At 38.7% G+C, this 24,334-nt stretch overlaps 4 protein-coding genes across 4 annotated transcripts; all 4 read right to left on the reverse strand.

The window, feature by feature from the left end:
• Nucleotides 1-1,893: 1,893 nt before the first annotated feature.
• On the reverse strand, nucleotides 1,894-6,022 carry LOC101157553 (olfactory receptor 52E4-like; the record flags this gene model as incomplete). Its single annotated transcript, XM_004075549.3, has 2 exons — nucleotides 5,130-6,022; nucleotides 1,894-1,903 (listed from the first exon to the last, which is right to left on the reverse strand). Coding segments are annotated over exons 1-2 (903 nt in total), but the record flags the coding sequence as incomplete, so codon positions are not given.
• A 2,559-nt stretch (nucleotides 6,023-8,581) lies between these two features.
• Nucleotides 8,582-9,849, reverse strand: LOC101157796 (olfactory receptor 52B2-like). The gene has a single exon (XM_004075550.3). The coding sequence runs from the start codon at nucleotides 9,753-9,755 to the stop codon at nucleotides 8,817-8,819; it is 939 nt and encodes a 312-aa protein (XP_004075598.1). The 5' UTR covers nucleotides 9,756-9,849; the 3' UTR covers nucleotides 8,582-8,816.
• Nucleotides 9,850-13,070: 3,221 nt separating this feature from the next.
• Nucleotides 13,071-14,137, reverse strand: LOC101158043 (olfactory receptor 10A3-like). Its single transcript, XM_004075551.2, has one exon. The coding sequence runs from the start codon at nucleotides 14,007-14,009 to the stop codon at nucleotides 13,071-13,073; it is 939 nt and encodes a 312-aa protein (XP_004075599.1). The 5' UTR covers nucleotides 14,010-14,137.
• A 6,147-nt stretch (nucleotides 14,138-20,284) lies between these two features.
• On the reverse strand, nucleotides 20,285-21,237 carry LOC101158295 (olfactory receptor 52J3-like). The gene has a single exon (XM_004075552.2). The coding sequence runs from the start codon at nucleotides 21,235-21,237 to the stop codon at nucleotides 20,305-20,307; it is 933 nt and encodes a 310-aa protein (XP_004075600.1). The 3' UTR covers nucleotides 20,285-20,304.
• Nucleotides 21,238-24,334: the final 3,097 nt, after the last annotated feature.

Below are 24,334 nucleotides of genomic sequence, written 5' to 3' on the forward strand. Positions count from 1 at the left end.
TATGATGTTCACTAAGCAACCATTGGACATCACATATTCAGGTATATTTTTGGAAGGACAGGAACTAGAAATTGTATCTTGGTGTGACACTTGATTCAACTCTGAGCTTCAAGAGCCATATTAAAAAATTATCGAATACAGTAAAATTCAAATTGAATAATTTTCAACAAATACGACCATTCATAACACTTGGAGCTGCTAGAATGTTTTTGAATTCAATTCCATCACATATTGAATACTGTATTACATGTTGGTCCTTGACAGGTGTACGAGCAAACGAGCAAAACCATAGAATCACTTTATAAAAAATCACTTAAGGTCTTAGATAGAAAACCAATGTCATTCCATGTTTGTAATATCTTGAAAAAGTACAAGTTGTTAAGCTTTGAGAATTTTAAAAAATTTAAATTGGCTTGTTTGACGTACAAGGCGTTACATGGACTTTTTCCGCTTCCCGTGTCTGACTTTTTTTTTAAAAAGGGCTCACAGCGCTCTCAGGACTAGGGCCTCGTCTCGAAGGGACTGTGAGGTTCCATACAGAAAAACAGCCTTTGGACAAAATGCTCTTTCTGTAAAGGCCAGTAAACTCTGGAACAGTCTTCCACTGTACATAAGGGAGTGTCAAACATTATTGACCTTCAAAACACAGCTCAAGCGGTGGCTGAAAGCAAACCAGTCCTGTAGCCACTGACTTTTGACTCTCATATTGTAACTGTGACTCTGTCTTTTGTTTTGTCTTGTTTTATGTTTCCTGCCTAAGGATTATGGATGCAAATTAGCATCATTGCTATAATCCAGCATGTTTACGCCTATCATTGTTTGGTAGATGTTCATTAATGTGCACTGTCCCAATTAAATGAAGCTTAAATAAATAAAAAATAAATATTTACACTTTCCCTGGTTTGTGTTTTAATGATCAAGTGACGCAACAATAAAAATGAAAAATTTAGTACATTCTTTTCACATCTACTGCAAACATTTAAATTTAAATTTGATACATGTTGCCATATGCAGGTGTATTCCTGCTTTTTTGAACAACAAGTGTAACCACAGAAAAAAACCTGATGTGGGAACTTGATCTTAAGGCTCAGATTTGAGTATTCATTGTTGAGTGTCACACGCAGCTACTCAAGACTGGATTTGAGACTTGTGAACAGTGTTCGTTTATTGACTCTGTTTTCAACACAGGTGTAAATAATCTCCATAATCTCCATAATCTTTGTCTGTTAGTCTCTGGGCCAGTGATATCCTGTGTGCTTAGGAAAAGCTCAGCCCAATGATTAATAAACCCCTGAGTCTAGAGACGCTGATGCTGGTTAATGGCAAAATCATTCATCCATCCATCCATCCATCCATCCATCCATCCATCCATCCATCCATCCATCCATTTTCACATCTCGCCATATCTCTTTTTTAGTCACTGGGTTGCTGGAGCCTGTCCTGGCCACTGTCGGGCAACAGCGGAGTACACCCTGAACAGGTCGCCAGTCTACTGCAGGACACACAATAGCTCACACACACACACTCGCACATGCATTCTTAGGGACAATTTAGAGTAAGCAAGTAACCTATAAAGCATGTTTTTGGACTGTGGGAGGAAGCTAGAGTGCTTGGGGAAAACCCAAGCATGCACAGGGAGATCATGCAAACTCTACACAGAAAGGCCCCAGCCAAGATTCCAGCTAGAGCCTTCTTGCTGTGAAGCAGTTCAATTCAGTTTTATTTATATAGGCCAATATTACAACAAAAGCTTTCTCAAAGGACTTCATACTCGTAATTGTATATTAAACATAAATCATGAAGTCATTGAATTCAATAGGTAATGGCTAAACAAACTAAACAGACTAAAACTAAACTGGGCACTCCTGCCCTTAGACCCTCCTTCTCAGGTAAGGAAAAAATCCTAAAAAAATAAAAATAAACCCCAGGGATATCCTCTCCAAGGACAGACATGCGATGTAACAGAGAAGAACTCTTTAGAGCAAAAGTGCTCAAAATTAGGTGGGGTATATCAAAATTAAGAACAGAGCAATAAACCAGTACAATTATGGAATACAGACAGAAACTTAATGAAATGATTCGACTGAAGTGTTTACCTCCATATTTTAATTAGAAGAAAGGTAGTTTTTATTTTTTTTAACTTGTCCTGTCCAACAGCTGGGCAAGCAGATTAGAACTGAGGGCCTCTTGTGTTGGACATATTTTACTTTAACAACAGGGGTTATTAATCTTCAGACAAACCAAAGGTATGTCTGAATAAACCCCTTTTGTAATTGAGTCATTCAATGATGTTTGAAAACTTTGGTGTTGGACCGGACGGAAAAGGAAAGAAGGGAAAAGGAGAGAGGGATGTTAGAGAGGGGGGGTAGGAGGGTGATAATAGGAGAGGGGGGGGGGGTAAGACCATGAAGCAGCATACAGCAACAAGTTTACTGGTTGTTTATCATTACGGTAAGGTTCAAATGTAGTACAAAAAGGGCGGCGCCTGTCCACACACTCAAATGTTATAAACACACCTGCTAGCTGGAAAAATGTCCACATGTTAACATGTACACAAAACAGATAGTGTTCACACGCATACTTATGCCTTTCAACCAACTAGTGTGAGATATTTCATTCAATCACGCAAACTGTTAGTGCAAAGGTGAGCTAACACCTGTGCTCAGGTGAGTGTTTATGTTCTTCTAAAATGGATGGTGGAATGTGAAAAGAAGGTGGGGCAGTGCCCAGCCATCCGCACACCAAGGCCCCCGCCGCAGCAGCAAAGAGAGCGCCGCCCCAGCCCAAACAGGAGAGCAGCCCCCCCGCCGCGCCGGGAGAGCCCATAGCAGGGCCCCACCCGAGAAGGGCGCCCACAGCCCCAGACGAGTACCCCATCACCACCCAGGAGTTCTGGGCATCCCCCCGCCCCAACCCCAGGTACGAGCCAGGAACCCCCAAGGGAGACCCACTCCGCCCTCCAGGCAGCTACCCACCCGGCCCACGGTTGGTCCAGGGAGGTTTTTGTGGATTAACAGCTTGTAATATTTAACCTTTTTTAATGCAAATAAATTACCAACCTTAACATATTTTTTAATTTTAGTTTTTTAATTAATGCACAACATCAACACAAAATCTTGACCTTTACACTTTTAAAGTTATTTTTGTTCTTAAAGAAATGAAGTATTCCATTTCTCTCTTCAGTTTATTGTATGTTTTCACAGTGAATTTGTAAAGTGTCTACATTTTAATTCTACTCATTAACTTCATCTGTCGCCCTGGGGCAGTTTAAATGTCACAGTAGAGCAGCACGACATGTAGAGTAGTTTTATTACTTGCTTGTGCTCACACTTGGGCTGTGTCTGAATTCCCAAGCTACCCCCTAACTACAAAAAAACGATATAGTGCGAGACTATGTAATGCCCTGGATTTAAAAGCAATTCGGACACCATGCTCACTTCTTTTTTTTTTCCTTTAAGCAGCAAATATGACGTCATGGATTTCACAAAGTAAAAATCTTACTGATATGAGCATTTTGCAACAACTGTTTATGAGTGCACTGAGTTCTGAAGATGAAAATGTTGATAGCTTATAAAAAAAAAAAACATTTAAATACGTTTTTTTTGCAAAAATTGGCCAAACGCAATGCATTGTGGTTAACATTCGCCAATGTAGTGAGCATCGATGCTCACTGGTTTTTCACAGAGACCTCTGGGAAATTTCTAAGGCACTCGATTTTGGAATTGTAGATTAGGACAGCACTACAAAATGGCAAACGCCCTATATAGTGCACTATGTAGTGAGTAGTGAAGGAATTCAGACATAGTCTAGTTTCTGTTCATTCAGGTGTGTCCATTAAGGTAATTAGTGTCCTGACTGTAGCCACTTTCTCCCAAATCTTCCAATTTGTCTGTCATCACTGGTTTCCATCAGTGCCTTTTGTTGATGTAGACATTACTTTTTGTTTCTTATTCTCAGTTTCGATTTTTCTTTTTATCATTTAATTATGCTAAATTTTGTTTTTTTGAAAGCTGGTATTGTCAAGGTAAAGCAGAACACCTTTATGAACCTTAAATAGCAAGAATTAAACAAATTCACAGTTTCTTTACTTTAAGTGTGGTCGAAATGGATGCTAGAGTAAACACTGAATAAACGATAAACAAACAAAAAATGATAAAAAGAAGTGCAATCCCCCTAGATGTAATGAAATGAAAGGGTTAAATAGCATCAATTATAAGCCCAAATGTAATCTTTTCAAAGCTCTAAAAGTTATTTTATGTCAATTACTCCTGAATGACAATTATTAGGTCTTTAAAAAACTGCTTAACTAAATTGTTGCTGCTCAACCTTTTTTTGTTGTTGATATTTTTAAAAAGTGAGCCGCCCACCAAAAGCTTTAGAGAAAAAAAATACTGTATGATCACACACGTTTTTATTTCAAGAAGCCTTTCAATAAATATCATGACACAGTTTTTACATCGTTTACACATACAGAAACAAATATGATTAAAATGAAAAACATCTCCTTTCGTTCTAAAAACTCTGAATTCAGGAATGGCTGGACTAGAGTTCTTCACTGGTTACTTCTTTTAGAAAAAAAATCCTTCTGATATTAAAAAAAAATAGTATTTTTATTACTTTTTATGGATTAAAGATGGCAATAAAGTCAAAATAAAAAAGCAGGCAAAACCCATCGCTTAACATTTGTGTAGATGGCGCCCTCTTGTGTCGATATTGATTTTGGTCAAAATGAAAATGTTTTTGTACTTTGCATTGTAAGGTCCACATAGTAATTCATAAGTACATTTAGTATAACAGGGGATGGTTTGTGTTTGTTTATTCAGTTACAAAATATATAGAGACCTACGCAAAAAAGAAATAAGAACAATAATAAAAAGGTAATGATAACGAACTATAACTACTGCACACATTAACTAGAGAACATTTCCAAAAAATAGAGATTTTTTCAAAGAGAATGCAGTATTTGTCTTTGATTTTATTATTTTTATTCCAATAATAATAAAAAAAAAGAATTTGGACATTTGAACTTTTACAAAAAAAAGGCAAACAAGAGAAAAATAGCATATTTTGCAAAGATATTACATCAAGAGAACATTGGTTTCAAAGGATGCACCCCAATCCTAAAAAACTGCAAAATCTTTTCTCTGATTTCTTTGGTTTTTAGGCCGTAGATGATTGGATTTAGAGTTGGTGGGAAAATCAATGTAGACAACCCCATGAATCTTCTTAAATGAGGAGAAATATTTTGCAGCCTGTGTGATATAATGGTGAAAAGGCCTAAACACTCTAACAAGAGAAAAACAACTAGATGTGTGGCACACGTCTGCAAAGCCTTGGCTCTGGTGTCCGACTGTTTGGATCGGAAGCATGCAATGAGGACGCGGAGATATGTATAAAAAACAATTCCATTTGCCACCGCTTGTGAAAGAGCACTGATGAAAAGCCCATAAATATTATTAATGGTTGTGTCACCACAAACCAAACTCAAAAGGTTTGGGTTATCGCAGTAGGGGTTACTCATTTCGGAGCGGCAGTTGTTGAGACGCAAAAGCAGGATGAACAACACACCTATTAAAACTAAAGAAGATGACCACACAAGAGCAATCAGTTTCATTATGTGAGCGTTCGTCATGACAGTGTTGTACTGCAAAGGGTAACATATGGCGAGGAATCTATCATAGGCCATGGCAGACAGATGGAACACAGTACCTGCCGCATAGACGTGGATAAAGAAAGCTTGAGCCACACACGCCGAGTATTGAATCCTTCTGCTGTTGGTCAGGATTTCTTTGATGAGCTGAGGAAATAGTGCTGAAGAACCGATGAGGTCATTGATGGGAAGGTTCAGCAGAATGAGATGCATGGGCTGATGCAGAGATTTATTGAGCACAATGGTGAGAATCAGAGTGAGGTTACAAAACAGAATAACCATGTAGCTCAGAGTTGCAAAAAGAAATGCAGGGACAACACTTTCTGCGGTCAGATTAAACCCACTGAAATGTATAACGGAGGAGGCGTTCATTTTTTTGTCAACACAAGTCAAATGCAACTTACAGCATTATAACCTGGACACACATAATAATTTTACCCAGCGTATAACAGTAAACAACAACACATCAAGATATCATATGCGTCATGTACAGCACATTGTACATACCTCAGACAAAAAAATACTTTGAACAACGTCTTCATCAAGGATAAATAGTGACCAGTTCTGTTGCAGACAACAAAAAACTGGTAATTTCAACTAGGAATGACCTCCTTTATATATGTCACCTTTTTTCCCTGACAGCCTGCTCCTCTCTTGAGTATTTTAAGCTCCATCTTCCACGTGCTACAGTTGATGATTTCCCTTTTTTTTTTAGGAATACTGTACATACTGATGACATGGGGCAAAAAACAACATTAATTGTGGCCACAAAATATATGAAACAATGTGAACGAAATAGTCATTTGTGGCCATGAAATTGATAAATCATACATACGAAATACCCAAACAGATCAGTGCACCTTTTAGCACATCAATTTTTCTTTCAAAAATAACACAAATTGAAAGTAATCTGTTTATTTGTGGGGGGGGGGTTTCAATAGAAATTTGAAAAAAAAAGTAAGTTATTCAAGTTTATTTCTATTTCATTTTGTTTGACAGGGAAAATCAAAACATTATCAGATATCTTGCTCACAAACCTGTAACCAACCAGAATCTGGATTCCGCACTTTTCGGCACTCATAATACCATATATCCTGACAATGGTTTTCAAAAAACACTAAAAATGTGATTTTACTGATGACAAAAAAATGACCAGCTGATGAGTCTTCCAATGTTGCTGCACATTGAGGAAACAAGTACTCAAGTATTCAGGCAATGAAAAAACATTGATTTTATAAATTTGCGAATGTCATTTTGTCTTCATTTATAACACAAGATAAAAACAGTATAATTATTTTTTATTCTATTACAAAATTGTAACCTAACCAACTTGTTTTTATGAAAGACATGGACAGAAATACCAATGATGATAGTAATACTGCTTGTCTCTAGACATCTGGGTGATAATATCAAGCCCACCTTTGGCTGTATAGCAACTGGCTCTTAATATCTTGTTTTCGTGGGTTAAAGGAGGATATTTTTTTAAACTAAACTGATGTATATTTGACACATTGTGCTTTGCAAGGATTGGTTGTGACCCTTCCCTAATGCCACACATGCTCACTACACTTCTACATCTGTAAGACCTGTTAGGACCAGTTTGCGACACAGACTGGTTCTTAGTAATTTGGCAAACATTCACACAGCCTTAGAAGAGGCCTAGGCCTCAAATTTTAACACTTTTGCGGCAACAGTTTATTTAATATTTGCACCGTGTGACCGGACAGGCTTCGTAAGCATAACCCAACAGACAGATGGGGCCACTTCTGGCCAAATTGCAGCAAGGCTGGCATTTGTCTGGGCCAGACAAAGTAAAACGTGTCTTAAATGCTTTTCTGTGTCTCTTTACGCGGCATGCGCAGTGACATCTGCATCTGAGTTACACACGTTATAAAGCACACACGGCACGTCTCCTTGCAGCATGCCTCCGCCGTACCAAAGTAACAAGTAAAAAGTGTTGTTACCGACCTTCAAAACTGATAATCGAAAAAAAAAGTTTTACAAGTTACCTGTCCCAATATGGATTGTAAAGTGCAGCACTAAGTGAGATCCAAATTCAATAACTCCTTCAAATAAGTATGTGCGTGGGAACGTTAGATGTATTATGTCCATTATTATGTATTATGTTTTGACTTTATTATTGGAGCCAAAAGGTATATTTGTAACATTTGAATGTGTGTATGGACAGGCCCCGCCCCTTTTAGATTTGTTTTACATCTAAACCTGATGTCATAGTTATAAACTTGAATCCGGTCCAACAAAAAAACTGTATAATTAATATAAATAAAGTTTAGTCTAAATTACAAAAGGGGTTTATTCAAATATACATCTGGTGTGTCAGACGATTTATAACTCCATGTTGTAAAAGTAAAATATGTCCAATGCAAGGGGCCTTCAGCGCTCATCTGTTTGCTCAGCTTTTGAACAGAACAAGTTAAAAAAATAAAAAGAAAGAAATTGAATTGAATGTACATATTGCATCTTGTTGACGACAATATATTTTAAATTTCCATTGTTGAAATTGGACGTCTTGGCTTGCTTGCACATCTGGAGTTTTAAGATATAAAATTTGGATCACCCTATGGAAATTAGTTACACAGTGAAAGTGCATTATGACTTTTGACAGTGTAAAAAACATTTATTTTTTCTTTGGGGCTTTTTGCTGAGTATTTACAAACAGTATGGATGATTTTAAATACTTTCCAACATCATACACATACACAAAATTAATTTAAAGAAACCACAACTTTATTTTTATTTTTGATAAATCAAAAGCCAAATGATGCCCAAGGGTGGCTATGACAACCAAAAGAAGGAAACAAATATCAAACTCTTACGTGTGTAGTAACAAGTGTGACTTGAACTTTGAAGTTAACTTTATCAAACCCTTATAGTTTACTTCCTAGGTTTTAATTTATGTATAAATGTGTATAATTGGGAGAGTTCCGTCATAATTTTGAATCACTTTTTTTTTCTTTCTTTTCTGCAAACCATTTTGTAACAAACACATTATGCTGTTTTTAACAAAATCCGATCTATTTATGAATGTATGTCTGTTTCTAGAAATATTGAAATACAAATTTTGGTCAAAAAGCATTTCATTTGTTTAATTATTTATTTTTATTTTATTATGGAAACACCATTCAGGATGGCTGTAATAAAACGACTACTTTGTGAAGCTAAAGTTTCTTTTTAAAAACACTACCATACACTGCCTCAGTTCCCTGGTTCTCAGACCATATATTAACGGGTCCAAGAAAGGTGGAAAAATTAATACAGAGACTCCCAAAGCCCTTCTCAGGAACGGAGAAGCATTTTCAAAACGATGAGAGATTAATGTGAAGGTTGTATTGACTTGTAAGACAAGAAAAACAACTAAATGTGTGCTACAGGTCTGAATGGCTTTTTTCCTGCCATTTGTATTATTCGTTTTAACACATGTGAACAGGATCTGCGCATACGTGTACAATATTAAAATCAGCGGAGCTCCCATATCAAGAATTATAGTAAAAAGCCCATAATAGTTGTTCAATGTGATGTCACTGCAAACCAGTTTAAGCAATGATGGATTGTTACAGTACCAATCTGCAATGTTTGTGCGGCAAAATTTAAAGCGGGCTAGAAGCATAAACAAGGTAAACATCAATGCAAAATTAAGGAACCAAATTAGACAAATTATTCTTAACAAGTTTTGGGAGTTCATAACTGCATTGTATTTTAGAGGAGAACATATAGCCATGTATCTGTCATACGCCATCGCAGTCAGAAACATCAAGTTTCCTGTGCCGTAGAAATGAACAAAAAAAGCCTGAGTGATACATGCCTCAGAGGAGATGAGTCTATTCTGTGTCAAGATGCTAAAAACAAGGTGAGGAAAAAAAGCTGTTGCTCCCACAATGTCACTGACTGGTAAACTAAACAGCAGAATAAACATAGGTTTATGGAGCTTTTTACTCACAGCAATGGTTGTTAATACCAGCAGATTGCAAAAAACAATAATCAGATAGAAAAGAGTCCCAAACACAAATGCTGGATAAATATATATGGATGAAAAACCCAGTGAAGACAGAGTCAGCAAAGTCTCAGAAGAAAAGTTTGAAAACATGACGATCCAGTCTGACTGCTTTTCTTGATGAAAGAAAGTAGCTGAAAAAAAAGAGGAAATGTTTGTTAATTTATTTTGATTGGGGTTTAGTTTATAAAGTGTTCCAATAAATAAAAAAAAAGAAGTGTAAAAAAAACTACATGTACTTGGCTGCGCTCAGAGCATCTGTGAAGTCTTGTGGCAGCGCAATTGATCATGCTCACCCATGCTATAATTTATCCCATTAAAATATTTTCTATATAAAGGACTGAGGTGACCCATGAGATGTGAGATTCTGTCCTTTGCTTTTCCCAAAAGGGTTAAATAACAAGTGATGTAATCACCAAAGCTTGTCCAACTTAACTACGTAAGCTGCAGCAAACCCACTTTGACAAGGGTGAACAATTTTGTCTGACCTATGAAACAACAATTTATAAAAATTGTGCTACAATCAGAAGTAAAACTTTTCCAACCTCATCCTGTCTGTGCAACTGCAATATGGATTGCTTTTAACTTTTTTATTTGATGTAATCAAATACTATCAGGGGTGTCAAACTAATTTTCACCGAGGGCCACATCAGCATAGTGGTTGTCCTCAAAGGGCCAGACATAACTTATACATGTAACTAAATCTAATGAAAAATATATATAACTACTCCTTAATGTTAAATAACTCATTATTTACTAATTATAACTTTTCAAAGTGACAATTACAGTTGCGTAGAAAACATATGTTTGCTTGTTACTCTAGCATAAATCCTTTTAGATTTTGTCCGCTTATTAAAACCCACAATAAAACTGTCCAAGTGAATGAAGAAAAATAACAAAAAACTGAGCTAGAAAGAACACGTAGTACATGTGTTACATTTTACAAAAAAAGGCCTTGCATCCAACTGATTGTTTGAACAATTTCTCTGCATTCACACATAAGACCTGCAAACACTGAATAATTAAAACTGCAGCTACTCATAAATAACATGTAACCAACAAAAAAAAATTAAATTAAAACTTTTATGCTTTCGCGGGCCACATAAAGTGACATGGTGGGCCACATTTGGCCCCCGGGCCTTGAGTTTGACACATGTGAAATACTTGATCATTTTTCACGTACATGTCAAAGGTTTCTTGTGTTTTTCGCGATCTTTGTTGCTTCTGTTCGGGCACAGCTATTTTTAATTTATCTTCAATATTTAAACAGCTGTCAGGATCACTGGTGTTAAAGGGATCTATTTGTTTCCTGTGTGTCAAGCTGGCCTCTGATAATGATAATGTCAGGTGTCGGGGCCGCCCTCGGACACCTGCCAAACGATTGGGTCATGCACACCTGTTCTGCATCTCATCAGACAACCTATTTCAGTCCATCCACGCCCTCCAGCCATTGTCAGTTCGTCTGTGGAAGAATACACACATCTCTGCTGTTGCCTTGCTGGAGCCAAGTCAAGCCAAGCCAAGCCACAATAAGCCAAATTAAGCCAAGTCAACTCAAGCTAAGCCAAACTCAGCCACACCAAAATCTTTTGGATTCTTCTCCTCTACGCTATCAACCTCCCCTAGGTAGAACTGCTCTGGAGCTAACCACCTCCCAGTTTCTGCTTCATCTGATCAGCCATCCACGAGCATTGCCAACCAGTTCCTCCATTTTTATGTTCAATAAACTGCACAACTTCTAACCAAATCTCTGTCTGCTATTGGGTCCAGCGGTCCAGCTTATTCAAAACATAATTGATAAAGCGTTTTGTGGAATCTGACCTTCCTGCATGCCCCCCCCCCCCCTTTTTTATTATTATTTTCGTCACATTCTTCATACATATATTTTTTGTGCTGGGTCACCGTAAAACTGGCTTTTAAGGTTGTGTGGATTACATGCCACTCTAATCCAGAATAATACTTCTATCTTTTTTACCTTCTTTTTTAACTAATTTGGACAATATGTTTTAAGATGCATGCCTTTTGTCTTATTGTTCTAAATTTACTGTTCTCCACATTCAGTAATTAAAGACTGTCTTTTGTATCAAAATTGGTCAATACAATATTATACTCACTTTTAATATATACATTAAGGAGGGATTTTTTTCTCATCAACCATAGTCTTCATTTCTCAGGAGGATCTTGAGTGCAGTTATCTCCAACCTTTTTATCAACATGAACTAATTTTTCAGGTAGCAATACTTTTACAGACAAATTAATGTAAAAGAATACGCCTTACCATTTTACTGATTTAAATGGTAAATGGCGCATAGCCTGCGTGTTTTTGAATGGTGTGAACGCAGCTTAAGAGCTATGTTTGTGATGCTGCAGAAAGTCATCCTTCACAAATAGGTTGTTGGTACTTGATCTCATGACCAGTGATTTTTTTAGACAGAAGGATTAACATATCGTTTTATTTTTTCAATAAAAACACATTTTTATATTGACAATAGAAATAGTTTTTATTGTGGTTTCCGTGCAATCAATACCAAAGGATGAACAGATTCCTTTATTAATATTAACAATTACTGTATGTTTTGTATTTTTGCTTATTAAATGCCTCCCTGCTGAACCACAGCTGTAAGTATTACATTACCATCAGAGTTAACTATATTTAATTTAATATGAAAAAGCATTTTATATAAATGATCTTGTTAAAGATGCGTCAGTTTTTAAGTGGGTAAAAACAACTACAAAAAATGACTCAAGTTTATGAATAGATAAAACAATACTCTACTGAAGACACATCTTTATTCAAAAACAGACTTTTTCTATCAAATAAATTAAACACAACAAAGTTTGAGTCCTAAACACAGCATTCAGCTATCACCTTACTTATGTGAAAGATATACAGTATTTCCCGCACAATAAGTGGCTCCGGAGTAGAAGTGGCAAAAGCTAAAAAATGCAAAATACAGAAGAAGAAAAAAACTTAAATAGGCTGAACTGCAGTATGTCTCACTTCTGGGTAAAATTCATTTAATGAAATGAGGGACTAAAAATTGACATTTCATCATGAAAGGCAATTTATTAAATTAGAATTGAGAACAAAAGACTGAATATGTATACAACTTGCTAATGTAACACATTTATGCTTATTAATCTACAAGAATCACAAATTCACAAGTTAGGTGCATAAACATGCTCATAATTCAACCTTTACCAGTCTAAACTCAGTCACCACATACATAATGCAGACATAAAAAAAGCCATAACAGGGTTTAGGAATACCTATTTAACAATTGGAGAAATCAGCAATGAAAAAGTTTTGGTTGAACGCTTTATAGCTAACATATTCACTGTGTAAAGGAGATGGTGGTCGATATTAGCTCACAAAGAACAACAACAGAAAAAGACATTAAAAAGGGGCTACTTTGTTGAACCCGCATTTCTTCTCAGAAACATTATTATACATTGTCTCAGTTCTCTGGTATTCAGTCCATAAATTAAAGGGTCTAAAAAGGGAGGGAAAAGTATAACAGAGAATCCAAAAGCCTTTCTTAAAACTGTTAGTTTACTTTGACTTCGATGAAGGATGTAAGCAGCATTTGAATTGATCTGCAACACAAGAAACACGAGCACATGTGTACAACATGTTTGAAGGGCTTTTCTCCTGCCATCTGGGTTATTTGTCATCATACATGTGACCAAGATCTGTACATAGGTGTACAATATAATCATCAATGGAACCCCCATGATAACAATTAAAGTAAACAGCCCATAGTTGTTGTTCAAAGTGATGTCACCGCATACTAGTTTGAGCACTGATGGATAGTTACAAAATAAATCTACAACATCCGCCCTACAAATTTTGAATCGAAACAATAGCATGAACAAGGTGAGTATCATTGACACATTAAGAAACCATACCAAAAAGATGATTCTCATTAAATTCTGGGAAGTCAATATTGAATTATAGTTTAAAGGACAACATATAGCGATGTATCTGTCAAATGCCATCGCACTGAGGATTATCAGATTACCTGTGCCATAGATATGAATGAAAAAAGCCTGGGTGATACATGCCTCAGAAGAAATGAGTCTGCTCTCAGTAATAATGCTGAAAAGAAAGTGAGGGAAAAGGGCCGTTGCACCCACAATGTCACTGATTGGCAGATTTAACAGCAGAATAAACATAGGTTTGTGGAGCTTTTTACTCACAGCAATGGTTAACAATACCAGCAGATTGCAAAAGACAGTAATCAGATAAAGAAGAGTTCCAAACACAAATGATGGGTAAATATATGTAGGTTGAAGGTCTAGCGATGACAATGTCAATATGTCCACAGAAGAAGAGTTTGAAAGCATAATTCTGCAGTTTATCCTGTAGCTTCTTCTTCAGCAAAAAAGCCAAGTGTCAAGTTTATCAAGTACCTTTTGATGAGCAATCTTTACCTAAAACAAAAGTTTAGTAAACAAGAACCTGTGGAAAGAAAATGTGTTCAATAAAAAAACTGTTGAGTGTTTGTAATCTTGTAAAGGAAACCTCAAGCCAAATGTTTCACATTTATGACAGTTAATTGTCAGAGTACCAGTGGGTTCTCACCTGTGGCAGTTTGCTGTCTAGTTCACACCAACACTGACTGACTCACTTTGAAACATGCTTTTATACTGGACAAAGTTGACCCTTGAGACTTTATGTGTGAGGTCACTGAGTAGCCCACCCCAGAAAAACATCTATACATTTAATGTAATTAACAATTATATTTGTAAAGCATATTTTACTTTCAAAAGTCTACATATATTCACTCAAGTCATGGAGCACTATTTTTTGTATAACATTCAAACTAATAAACATGAATTTCAGGAACAGCACAAACAGGAATAATTAGCTTGTTGTTTATGTTGGTTTTGGAGTTCACTTGCTGATCACATCAAACAACCAAAATAAAAACAGCCAAATCTGAGTTCCTGCATGGTTGAAGCAATGCCAAAGTTTTCCCTAAATCAGAATATTAGTGTTAGATTAGCACACTTTCAAAAACTCACCGCTGCTTACAAATTTTAGGCCTTACCCTCAAATCATGGACCTCTCTCCACTTCCTCTCGTTTACTTAACAATACAACTGGATGCCTCCGACGTGCACATCCTATTTAATGTGAATGCAGCATAAGTTTTATGTTCTTTATTCATCCACATCAGTCAGGAATCACCATTGTCTGTATATGAAAACTGGACTGAGTGACCCCTCCCACTCACGAGTAGACCTATGCACTTCAACCAAAAAGCTAAAATCCAACTGACTTCAATTGAGAAATGAGCAGCTCAGTAATTTTATTTGTCAGAATAACCTTTCCTGGTCTGCTACTTTTTTGTAACATATTCTTTTTTTTGTAACATATTCCTGCTAATCCTATTAATTTTTCTTTAGAGCAAGTTACACGTAACCCTTGTGGTATCTTAGGCACTTTAACATTGGGAGTTGGGTCATCTAGATCCACTAGACAGTGCTCTGAACCATTTTTCTTCAATGATTTGTGATCTTCACTGGTGTGCATGGATAACATGAAATCTTTCCACCTTTATCCACCTTTGTCATGGTAGGAATAACACGTCAAAGTAAGGGTGGGGTCATCTAAGATAGCACAAGGGTTAAACAAAACAGATGCGTCAAAATATATCGGTGGTCTCCCTCCAACATTTGATTGATGTGTTCTCCTGAGCTGGCTTTCTGATGGTAGAGGTGTGGTCTTCCAACTCAACCCTGATTGGCGAGAGTGGTTGCCACAGAAACAATGATTCAAACCAACTGCTTACTGACGATTTCTAGTGCCAATGTTGTGACGTTAGTATCACAAAAACATGCCAACTGACTGGACTTCATTTCGTTTGAACCAGAAGCAAGTCAAAATGTTACTGGTGAAACCACACTCGCTCGATCCAATTCTCAAATTCAGTAAATGACAAAAACAACCAACATCAAAGGTCACTGCTTAAGTGCCTCAGTGACTTTTATTTACCGTGTTTTTCTAAGTAGAGGTTGCGTTTATTTGGCTGCTCCGACTTTAACTCTGGAGCAACTTGTGATCTGGAAAATACAGTAACCATGGCATGCCAAAAAGGACACAACAGTTCATTGCATTTGACCCCTTTTTTTTATTGAAAGTTACTTACATGAAAATGCTTGCATCACATTAAATGGAATTTCTGACTGTCTGAAGAAAAATACTTTTTTAAGATAAAGAAAATAGAAATATAGAATAATTTTGGGAAATTTGCTTTAAGCACAAACACCCTTCATCTCACACAGAACATTAAAAAATAGCGGGTCGGGGTCTCCGCTGAGGCAATCGGTGGTTGCCTCGGCCGGTTGGCCTCCTCGGTCCCGTCGAGGCCTGACCAGAGCTCCTCTAGGGCCGGCGTCTGGGGGTGGGGGCCTGGGCTTGCTCCGGGGGGGGCGACGCTTTCTGGCTCCTCTCTCTCTGTGTGGGGTGGGTGGTGCCGGGCTTGGGGTGTCGGCGCCTCCGGGGGTGGGGCCCCTGGGCTGGGTGGCCCCGGCCCCTTTGCTGGGGGGGGGGCTGGGGGACAGCTGTTTGACCACAGGGGCACAGTCGACCAGCTGTCCCCAACTTACCCCCTTCCTCATATAACCTCATATTAGGGTGAGGGGGTGGGGGGTCTAGCCTGCGATGCGCCTTGGGGGGGGGTTACTTGGCAGTGGCCCCCCTCCTATGGTTGCCGTATGGAGTGGGCCCCCCTTTTTTCGGTTTTATTTGCACCTTAGACATGTAGGGTCCTTGGTAGGGGGGGTGCTTGGACATCACTGCAAGCAAGCAGCAGATATCCTCCTGGCACCCTACCCCCCAATTTTAACCGCACCTTAGACATTTAGGGCCCCTTGGTGGGGAGGGTGGGGGGACATCACTGTGAGTAATCAGGAGATGTCCCCTTAGTGCCCTACTCGCCAATTTTAACTGCACCCCCCTTAGTACACACACCCCTCCCCCTTCAATATATACATTCCAACATAAACACACACACATGCACACACACACCCTCTCAAACACACATACACGCACACACATTTTGCAAGGAAGGGGGGGACCTTGGTCCATCTGTCCCCTACCCCTTCCCTGGTGAGGGGTGCGGGCCCCTTGGCGATGGTGGTCGTGTCCCTTGGGTGCCGGCTCCCTGGGCCCGGCGGTGCTCTCTCCGCACGGTGGGGGGGTTATATTACACCTGAGCCGGGGGTGTTCGTGTCCCTGGGGGGTGGGTCCTGGTCCTTGCCCCTGAGCGCTGGGCCCCGCCAAACTTCCAACATGGCCGAGCCTGGTCGGGCCATATTTATAACACCCCTTGTGGGCCACCCTTTTTTCCCCGGGCGGCGGGCCCCTGCCTTGCTCCTCCCTGGACCAACCGTGGGCCGGGTGGGTGGCTGCCTGGAGTGCGGAGCGGGTCTCCCTTGGGGGGTCCTGGCTCGTACCTGGGGTTGGGGCGGGGGGATGCCCGGAACTCCTGGGTGGTGGTGGGGTGCTCGTCTGGGGCTGTGGGCATCCTTCTCCGGTGGGGCCCTGCGTTGGGCTCTTCCGGCGCGGCGGGGGGGCTGCCGCTCCTCCTCCTTCTTTTCACATTCCACCATCCATTTTAGAAGAACATAAACACTCACCTGAGCACAGGTGTTACCTCACCTTTGCACTTATAGTTTGCATGATTGAATGAATGAAAGATTTCACACTAGTTGGTTTAAAGGCATAAGTATGCGTGTGTGAACACTATGTTTTGTGTACATGTTGACATGTGAACATTTCTTGCAGCTAGCAGGTGTGTTGATAATATTTGAGTGTGTGTGAACAGGCCCCGCCCTTTTTGTACTACATTTGAACTGTACCGTAACGATAAACAACCAGTAAACCTGTCTGCTCTATGCTGCTTCATGGTCTTACCCCCCCCTCTCACTATCACCCCCTCTGACATCCCTCCCTCTTCTTCCCTTCTTTCCTTTTCCGTCCGGTCCAACACCAAAGATTTTCAATCATGGTTGAAATGAATAAAGTTTGGCCTCAATTACAAAAGGGGTTTGTTCAGTCACACCTTTGGTTTGTCTGAAGATTAATAACCCCTCTTGTTAAAGTAAAATATGTCCAACACAAGAGGCCCTCAGCTCTCATCTGCCTGCCTAGCTGTTGGACAGGACAAGTTAAAAAAAAAAAAAAAATAAAATAAAAAAAAAAAAAAAAATGTAACAGAATCAATATTCAGTCATATCATGCTGACTTATCGGTAATATTGCTGTGTTTATCAGGGTCAGGTTAGGGTCTGGTCCAGTGGTGATCTTTTGTGAGAATGACGCAGAATCGGTCCTTACGTTCCCCGGCACAAAGACCCCTGTCATGTCAGTAACTGTCTGGTCACCAACAAGTTTGACTTTCTATCCTTGAACTTCGGTTGGTTCCTGCGATGTCGCAGTCGTTCTGTCTACTTTAGGTTGCAGTTGATTTCTGTTTCATCTGAGAACTTCTCCTTTACTTCTGAGAACTGTCATGGTGAATTGGACGAGGCAAACCCAGGCGCTGAAAACCCCCGGAAGGAAACTCAGGCGAGTAGCGATAAGCAAAGTGTCTTTAATTTCCAAGCAGGTAATAAACAGTTCAGGTTGTTTGATACTTCTTTTTAGCTTGGAGATCTGGAGGGGTGTCGGTGTAGCAGCAGCTCGTAGCGTCTTGGGAGCTAGGCTGAGAGCGTGGCATGGCTGGAGCGGACCGAGACGTGCGGTGATGATCACTGCGCACTGCCTGATGTCTTGGGACCCGTGGCGAGCGAGGAACGTGGCGAGACTTGAGGCGTGACCGGAGCGGAGCGAGCTGAAGATCTACCAGGTGAACACTCATGGATTTGGAAACCTGAAGGCGGATCGATAAGCAGGGTAAGTAAAAGGCCAGAACATGAATCAGAGCAAGAACTGCGGTTCAGACATGCACCGAGGTAAGCAACGGACTGGCGATGGATGCTGGGCTGGATCTCCTTATGAAGGCAGAGAGGTGATGAGCAGAGTGTCCACAGCTGGTTCCAATCTTCAGGTGCGCAGAGAGGGGGGAGGGGAGGAGCACTGACAGGCCACCATGACAAGAACTTCTCCTTCTCCTGACTTTAAGGGATATTGGACCTGGAATGATGACTCCAGAAACCCACCTGGGTCACCTACCTGTAGTGCCATGCTAGTACACCAGTTCAATCAAGATTAAGCAGGTTAAAGATTAAAGTCCAGTCACGTTTAAACGTGTCGTTTTAGGAAGAGGTCAGCAGAGGAAAGCCCTATCTCAGAGCAGGGTGTGGTGCAATGTTCAATTCATTCAATTCAATTTTATTTGTATAGCCCAAAATCACAACAACAGTAAACTTCAATTCAATGTTTTTTCTTTTTTTACTTCAATTTTTTTTTTCTTCAATGGCCCTGTAGGGGCTCCGTAGAATTCAATAGAAGAATATTAAACTTTAACTAAACAAACTAAACTAAACTGGCATCCCTGCCCTTAGACCCTCCTGCGTGGTAAGGAAATCTCCTAAAAAAAAACGGATTCCAGAAAAAACGAATAAACTTCAGGGGTGCCCACATGCAGGAGAGATCCTCCCCCAGGACGGACAGGCGATGTTCCAGAACTCATAGAGAAGTATTAACTTATCCAATTCTACAACTACTGTAAATACTTAAAGTCCAGCAGAGGAGTTTCATCCAGATGAAGTATTATTAGAAGTAATATTACAGCAAAAACAAACCACAGGTCTCCCAGCTTCTTCACAGGCTGTCTTTAAATCTGTAGATCTTTCATCCAGACCTGCAGTAAATGGGTTTTGTGGACACTATTTGGTACTTTGTGTTCAGGAAGACCTTGAGCTGAACAATGTGAAAATGGGTTTGTCCAGTAAAAATGTGTACCAAATAATAGTAAATAAGGATTTTGTGACTTAACAACGCAATGTAGTGAGTTATTGAATCATTCAATGCAGGTATACAAGGCTGGCTCCCCTAAAATGAACGTTGTAAATTAGGACCAGTCCTTTGTAGGTTTACTCATTTGTTGCTGTTTACTCAGCAATTCCAAAAGGAATCTGACGATTAAAACCAGGAGGTGAACAGTCAAGTCAAAAAATAATTCAAAAAGTCACTTGATAAGTTGTTTATAGTTTAATGGAATGCACAACTATGACTAAACATTCACATCAACTTTTGATTTGATTTGATTGGGTTAGTTTTAGCCTTGACAACAACACAGTACAACTAATTCACTGAGATATATTACACTCATTACAGAAATAAAGAAATACATTGATTAAAAAACAAATATAAACAAAAAAAATTACATAGATGTAAAAAGAAAATATATGTGTCTCATAATCATAAATAACGTCAATGTTTTTATTGAAAGTGTTCACAGCTAATTCTAGTTTTTTAAACTCAGGTACAGCCATGCATTTTTGTGAATGAAAAAAGACAATTTTAAATTAAATGTTATAATGGACATGGTTTTTTACACAAAGTGCAAAAAAGTGCAAAAAATGATTTCTGACTAATTTCTGTAGTAAAATAACGTACATTACATTATTGCATTACATTACTTCAGAGATGTGAATTGTAATTACATAAAAAAATTAAGGCTGGAAATCTTAGATTACTCTATTCTTAAAGACTCCCAGAAGGGTTTTTCTTATTTCGCTTGTGTAAAGTCCATATACTAGTGGATTCAGAAGTGGAGGAACAAGAAATATCAGCATCCCCATTATCTTTTGCAGGTCTGCTGAGACATCTTTGAACCTATGGGATAAAATTGTGAAAGTTCCAACAACTTCAAAAATAACCAGAATGACTAACTGTGCCACACAGGTGTGGACAGCTTTGGTTTTGGCTTCAGATGTCCGTGTGGCCAAACATGTGATAAGTATTTTGACATAGGAGTACACCTGAATGGATATACTTATGGCTTGTATGACGGCTGTGTTAAACAGTCCTGTGATATTCTGAACTGCTGTGTTGACACATGTCAGCTTAAGGAGGGATGGATTGTCACAGAAAACATTCCTGATGAGAGCTGTGCACCTCGGAAGCCTTGCTTGCAGGGAGAAGAGTAACAAAATCAAGACAAAATCGAGGCCCCAAACTAGAGTAACAATACCAGTGACCATTCTTAAGGTCATAATGGAGCTGTAGCGTAATGGCATACAGATGGCAACGTAACGATCAAAGGACATCGCTGCAAGAATAAACAAAACGGCACCACCATACATGTGAAGCAGGAATGCTTGTAAGACACACAGAGGATAGTAAACATCATTCGTCTCTGTAACAATGTCTGAGAGCACTTTTGGCATCATTGCAGTTATACCGATCAGATCGTTGAGGGGTAGACTGAACAGGATGAAATACATCGGCTTGTGAAGGTTCTTCTTCAGAATAATCAAAGTCAGCAGCGTCAGGTTGCAGGACATTCCAAACAAATAAATTGCAATGCCAAGAAGAATTATGGGATACTTTCCTCCAGCTGGAATAAAAAATGTATCCATGGTTAATTTAGAATAGAACCCAAAAGAACTGTTTTCCATTTTCATTTAGCTTCATAAAAAGGAAAAAAAATCAAAATAGACATTACTGAAAATGTTTATAGCCTTCGCAGAAACAACATCTACTGTTTCTGTCCATGCAATGTTGGCCAAAGTGATGAGCGCTGCTCTGGCCATCTAGCTTTATGCCATTTTGATTCCCATGATCATTGGCCTCTGGGATTATCAACCAGTAAGAAAAACAAGACAAGTCAAATTAGTCTTAAGAATCAAACTTTTGTTTCATTAGTTTAAGTCTTTTATATTGTGTGCATAGTTTTACATTATTTCCAGAAGTATTTATTTAAATTAGGAATATTGCATTATTATTAATATAAATATTATCATTATTATTACATGCAGGACACATTTAATCATTGCAAATTTGCTTATTCAAAGTCACATAGTCAGTATTTCATCCAAAGTCCTTAAAGCCAAAGAGCAATTACATTTTGGCCTCCTTAAACTTTTCCCCACATGATACTGACATTTGGGTTCATTTCTTCTGAAAGTAGTTTAAGAAATATCTTCTTATAACTAAAAATAAATGAGCTTGATCTAAAGTTGATTGTTTCGGACCACAAAGGAGGGACAGTTCTGTGCAGGTTAGTAAGACAGAGAAGGTACGGATGTGCAACAGGTTAGGGTTCAAGGACAGGAGGGACACATGCCGACAGAGTGACGGAAAGAGCTGATGAATCAGGAAAATGTTATAGAGCACAATTGAAAAAAGGTGACTGGTGGGGAGGAGGAAGTAGCAAAGGTCAGTAAGGATGAAGGGAGGAAGACAGTGAAGAGGATGAAAAGTGGAAAGGCTGTGGGTCCTGACAACATACCCGTGGAGTTCTGGAAGGGTTTAGGTGGGTTGGTTGTGAAGTTTCTGACAGTCCTCTTTACAATAGATCTTGGAGAGTGAGAAGATACCTGAGGAATAGAGGAGATGAGTTTTGGTGCCCCTTTTTAAGAGGGATGCAGAGGTACGCAGCATTGTGAAATAAAATGGATAAATCACAGATTGAGGTTATGGAAAAAAGTGGTGGAAGAAAAAGCTGCATTGTCTCTTTGTAGATGTATAGAAAGTTTACAAAAGGGTACCAAGATAGAGAGAAAAGCCATGTTTTCTTTGTTGATATGATTCATTGATTAAATGATTTACTGAAATGGACATGTAAGAGCAGTACAGTAAATATGGTAATAAACTGAAGCTGAGGTTAGAGCTGCCAAAATGGAGCCCTCTATGGAGACCAAAGAGGAAATTCCATTGACTGTATGTAGAGAACTGGACCGAGCAAGTGTGACATAACCCATTGAAAAAGACTTGTCTCTGGCTTCAGCGCAATGAAGCCAATTCAGTTGCTATCTCTCCGTGATACGGACATCACCGTGTTTTAGCCAGACTACAGTGATTGGTGTGAGTTGGTCTGAGTCAACGTTTCAATGGCAACTGCTGTCTCCAATCAGGAGTTTGTCAATCAAATGTCTGAGGTGGGGGCCAGAGGGCACCACATACTTTTACTGAGGCATCTGATTGGTCAGTTTATCACTCGAATAATTTACGATAAAGAAAAAAAAAGTTAGTATTAGCAACAAGATGTTTAAAAAAGTATCAGAACAAGAATGGTTATTTTGACAAGTGTAATGACTGGGTAATAGCTGTTTATTTTTCAATAGAAGTCTATGGGATTTTGGCTTCTTGGAACCAGCTGGTAGTTCCTGTTTGGAACACGAGGCAGGAAGGGTTAAACAGACCAGTTTTCATATGCAGTCAATGTGAGATTCATTGGAGGTCGTAAAGGAGGAAATGAGGATAGTTAGTGTGAATTACAAGGATGCAAAAGGTGACTAGCTGCTAGGTGAAGACGGACGGTTTGCTGTGGCAGCGCCTAAATGGAGCAACTAAAAAAACCTCAGCTTTACTGTCAAAACACTGAAAATTTCTGCATCAGCTTCTACTCAGTAAGCATCCTTGATGTCAGCTGCATTGGTCAAAAGTTGGCAACGTTGGCTTTTTAAGGCAATCGCTCATTTTAATGACGAAAATAAATGAAACAAGCAATGGTGCTTGGGAAAAGGAGAAAAACCTCATTGAAAAAACTGCAGAGTAAGGTAGAGTCTTACGTTCTTGAAAAAGCAGATAAATGTTGTTCAGAATAATTAAACTAAGATAAGTGTCCTAAGTTAAACAAATAAAGAAAAGAAGAGTCTTATAAAAGTGTGGGTTATGCAATAGCAGTTAAGCCAGAAAAACTTGCTTACATTTTGCAAACCTAGTTGCAGTTTTTCAGAATTAATTCACCAAAGTTTTGAAAGTGACATTATATATGACTCTCCTAAACTAGATGTGAGTTTTGTGTTTTAAAATTGCACTTGAAAGACAAAGGATTACATCAGCCTAATGTCACATTATTTTGCAAGAACGCTGATAATAATGAGCCCCTTTGAGATGGCCTTAGATAACTGCTAATAAGTGTTTCACATTTTAATTAATCCCTTGACAAATAGCAGTCCTCCAGTTGATATTGTTGCTCCGTAATACTCTTTGGGGAGAAACAAATGTTTACAGGGCCAGTGCAGTTTTAAATAACACAAAAATAAAAAATAAATGAAAAAATTCACCCACATTTAAAGTTAACTTTTGTAAGTAAAAGATTTTTTGTTTTACTTGATGGTTTGTCTTGAATGTCTTAAAACACAAAGATCAACATTATTTTCAGTTTAAACTGTACTATTTCAAATAACATGTTAACTTATGACCGGCAGGCAGAAATAATTTCAAAAAAGAGCAGTCAGTGGTCAAGGCAGACCTCTGGGACACTTCCACAGAGAACAGTTATGCTAATAAAAACTAATGACCCCCCTGTGAGAAATGGACATAGGGAGACATTAATCTGAAATCCTAATTGTTTTGGATTGTTTGTGTGTGTTGCTCTGTCCTTAAATGGTGTGTTTGGGGCCTTTTCCATTGTGTTCAATAAGCTCAAGTGTCATTTTAATTCTGTTTCTACAAAAGCAAAAAAAAACAAAAAGCTTTAGACTCCACTAAATTATTTACTACCATTTCAATATCATAAAATTATTTACTGCCATTTCAATCTTACAC

This window comes from Oryzias latipes, chromosome 13 (assembly GCF_002234675.1).
Source record: "Oryzias latipes chromosome 13, ASM223467v1".
NCBI classification, from domain to species: Eukaryota; Metazoa; Chordata; class Actinopteri; order Beloniformes; family Adrianichthyidae; genus Oryzias; species Oryzias latipes.

What these genes read in the sequence shown, in the direction of transcription:
- LOC101157796 (XM_004075550.3), bottom strand. Translation starts at nt 9,755, where the DNA reads ATGTTTTCAAACTTTTCTTCTGAGACTTTGCTGACTCTGTCTTCACTG.
- LOC101158043 (XM_004075551.2), bottom strand. Translation starts at nt 14,009, where the DNA reads ATGCTTTCAAACTCTTCTTCTGTGGACATATTGACATTGTCATCGCTA.
- LOC101158295 (XM_004075552.2), bottom strand. Translation starts at nt 21,237, where the DNA reads ATGGAAAACAGTTCTTTTGGGTTCTATTCTAAATTAACCATGGATACA.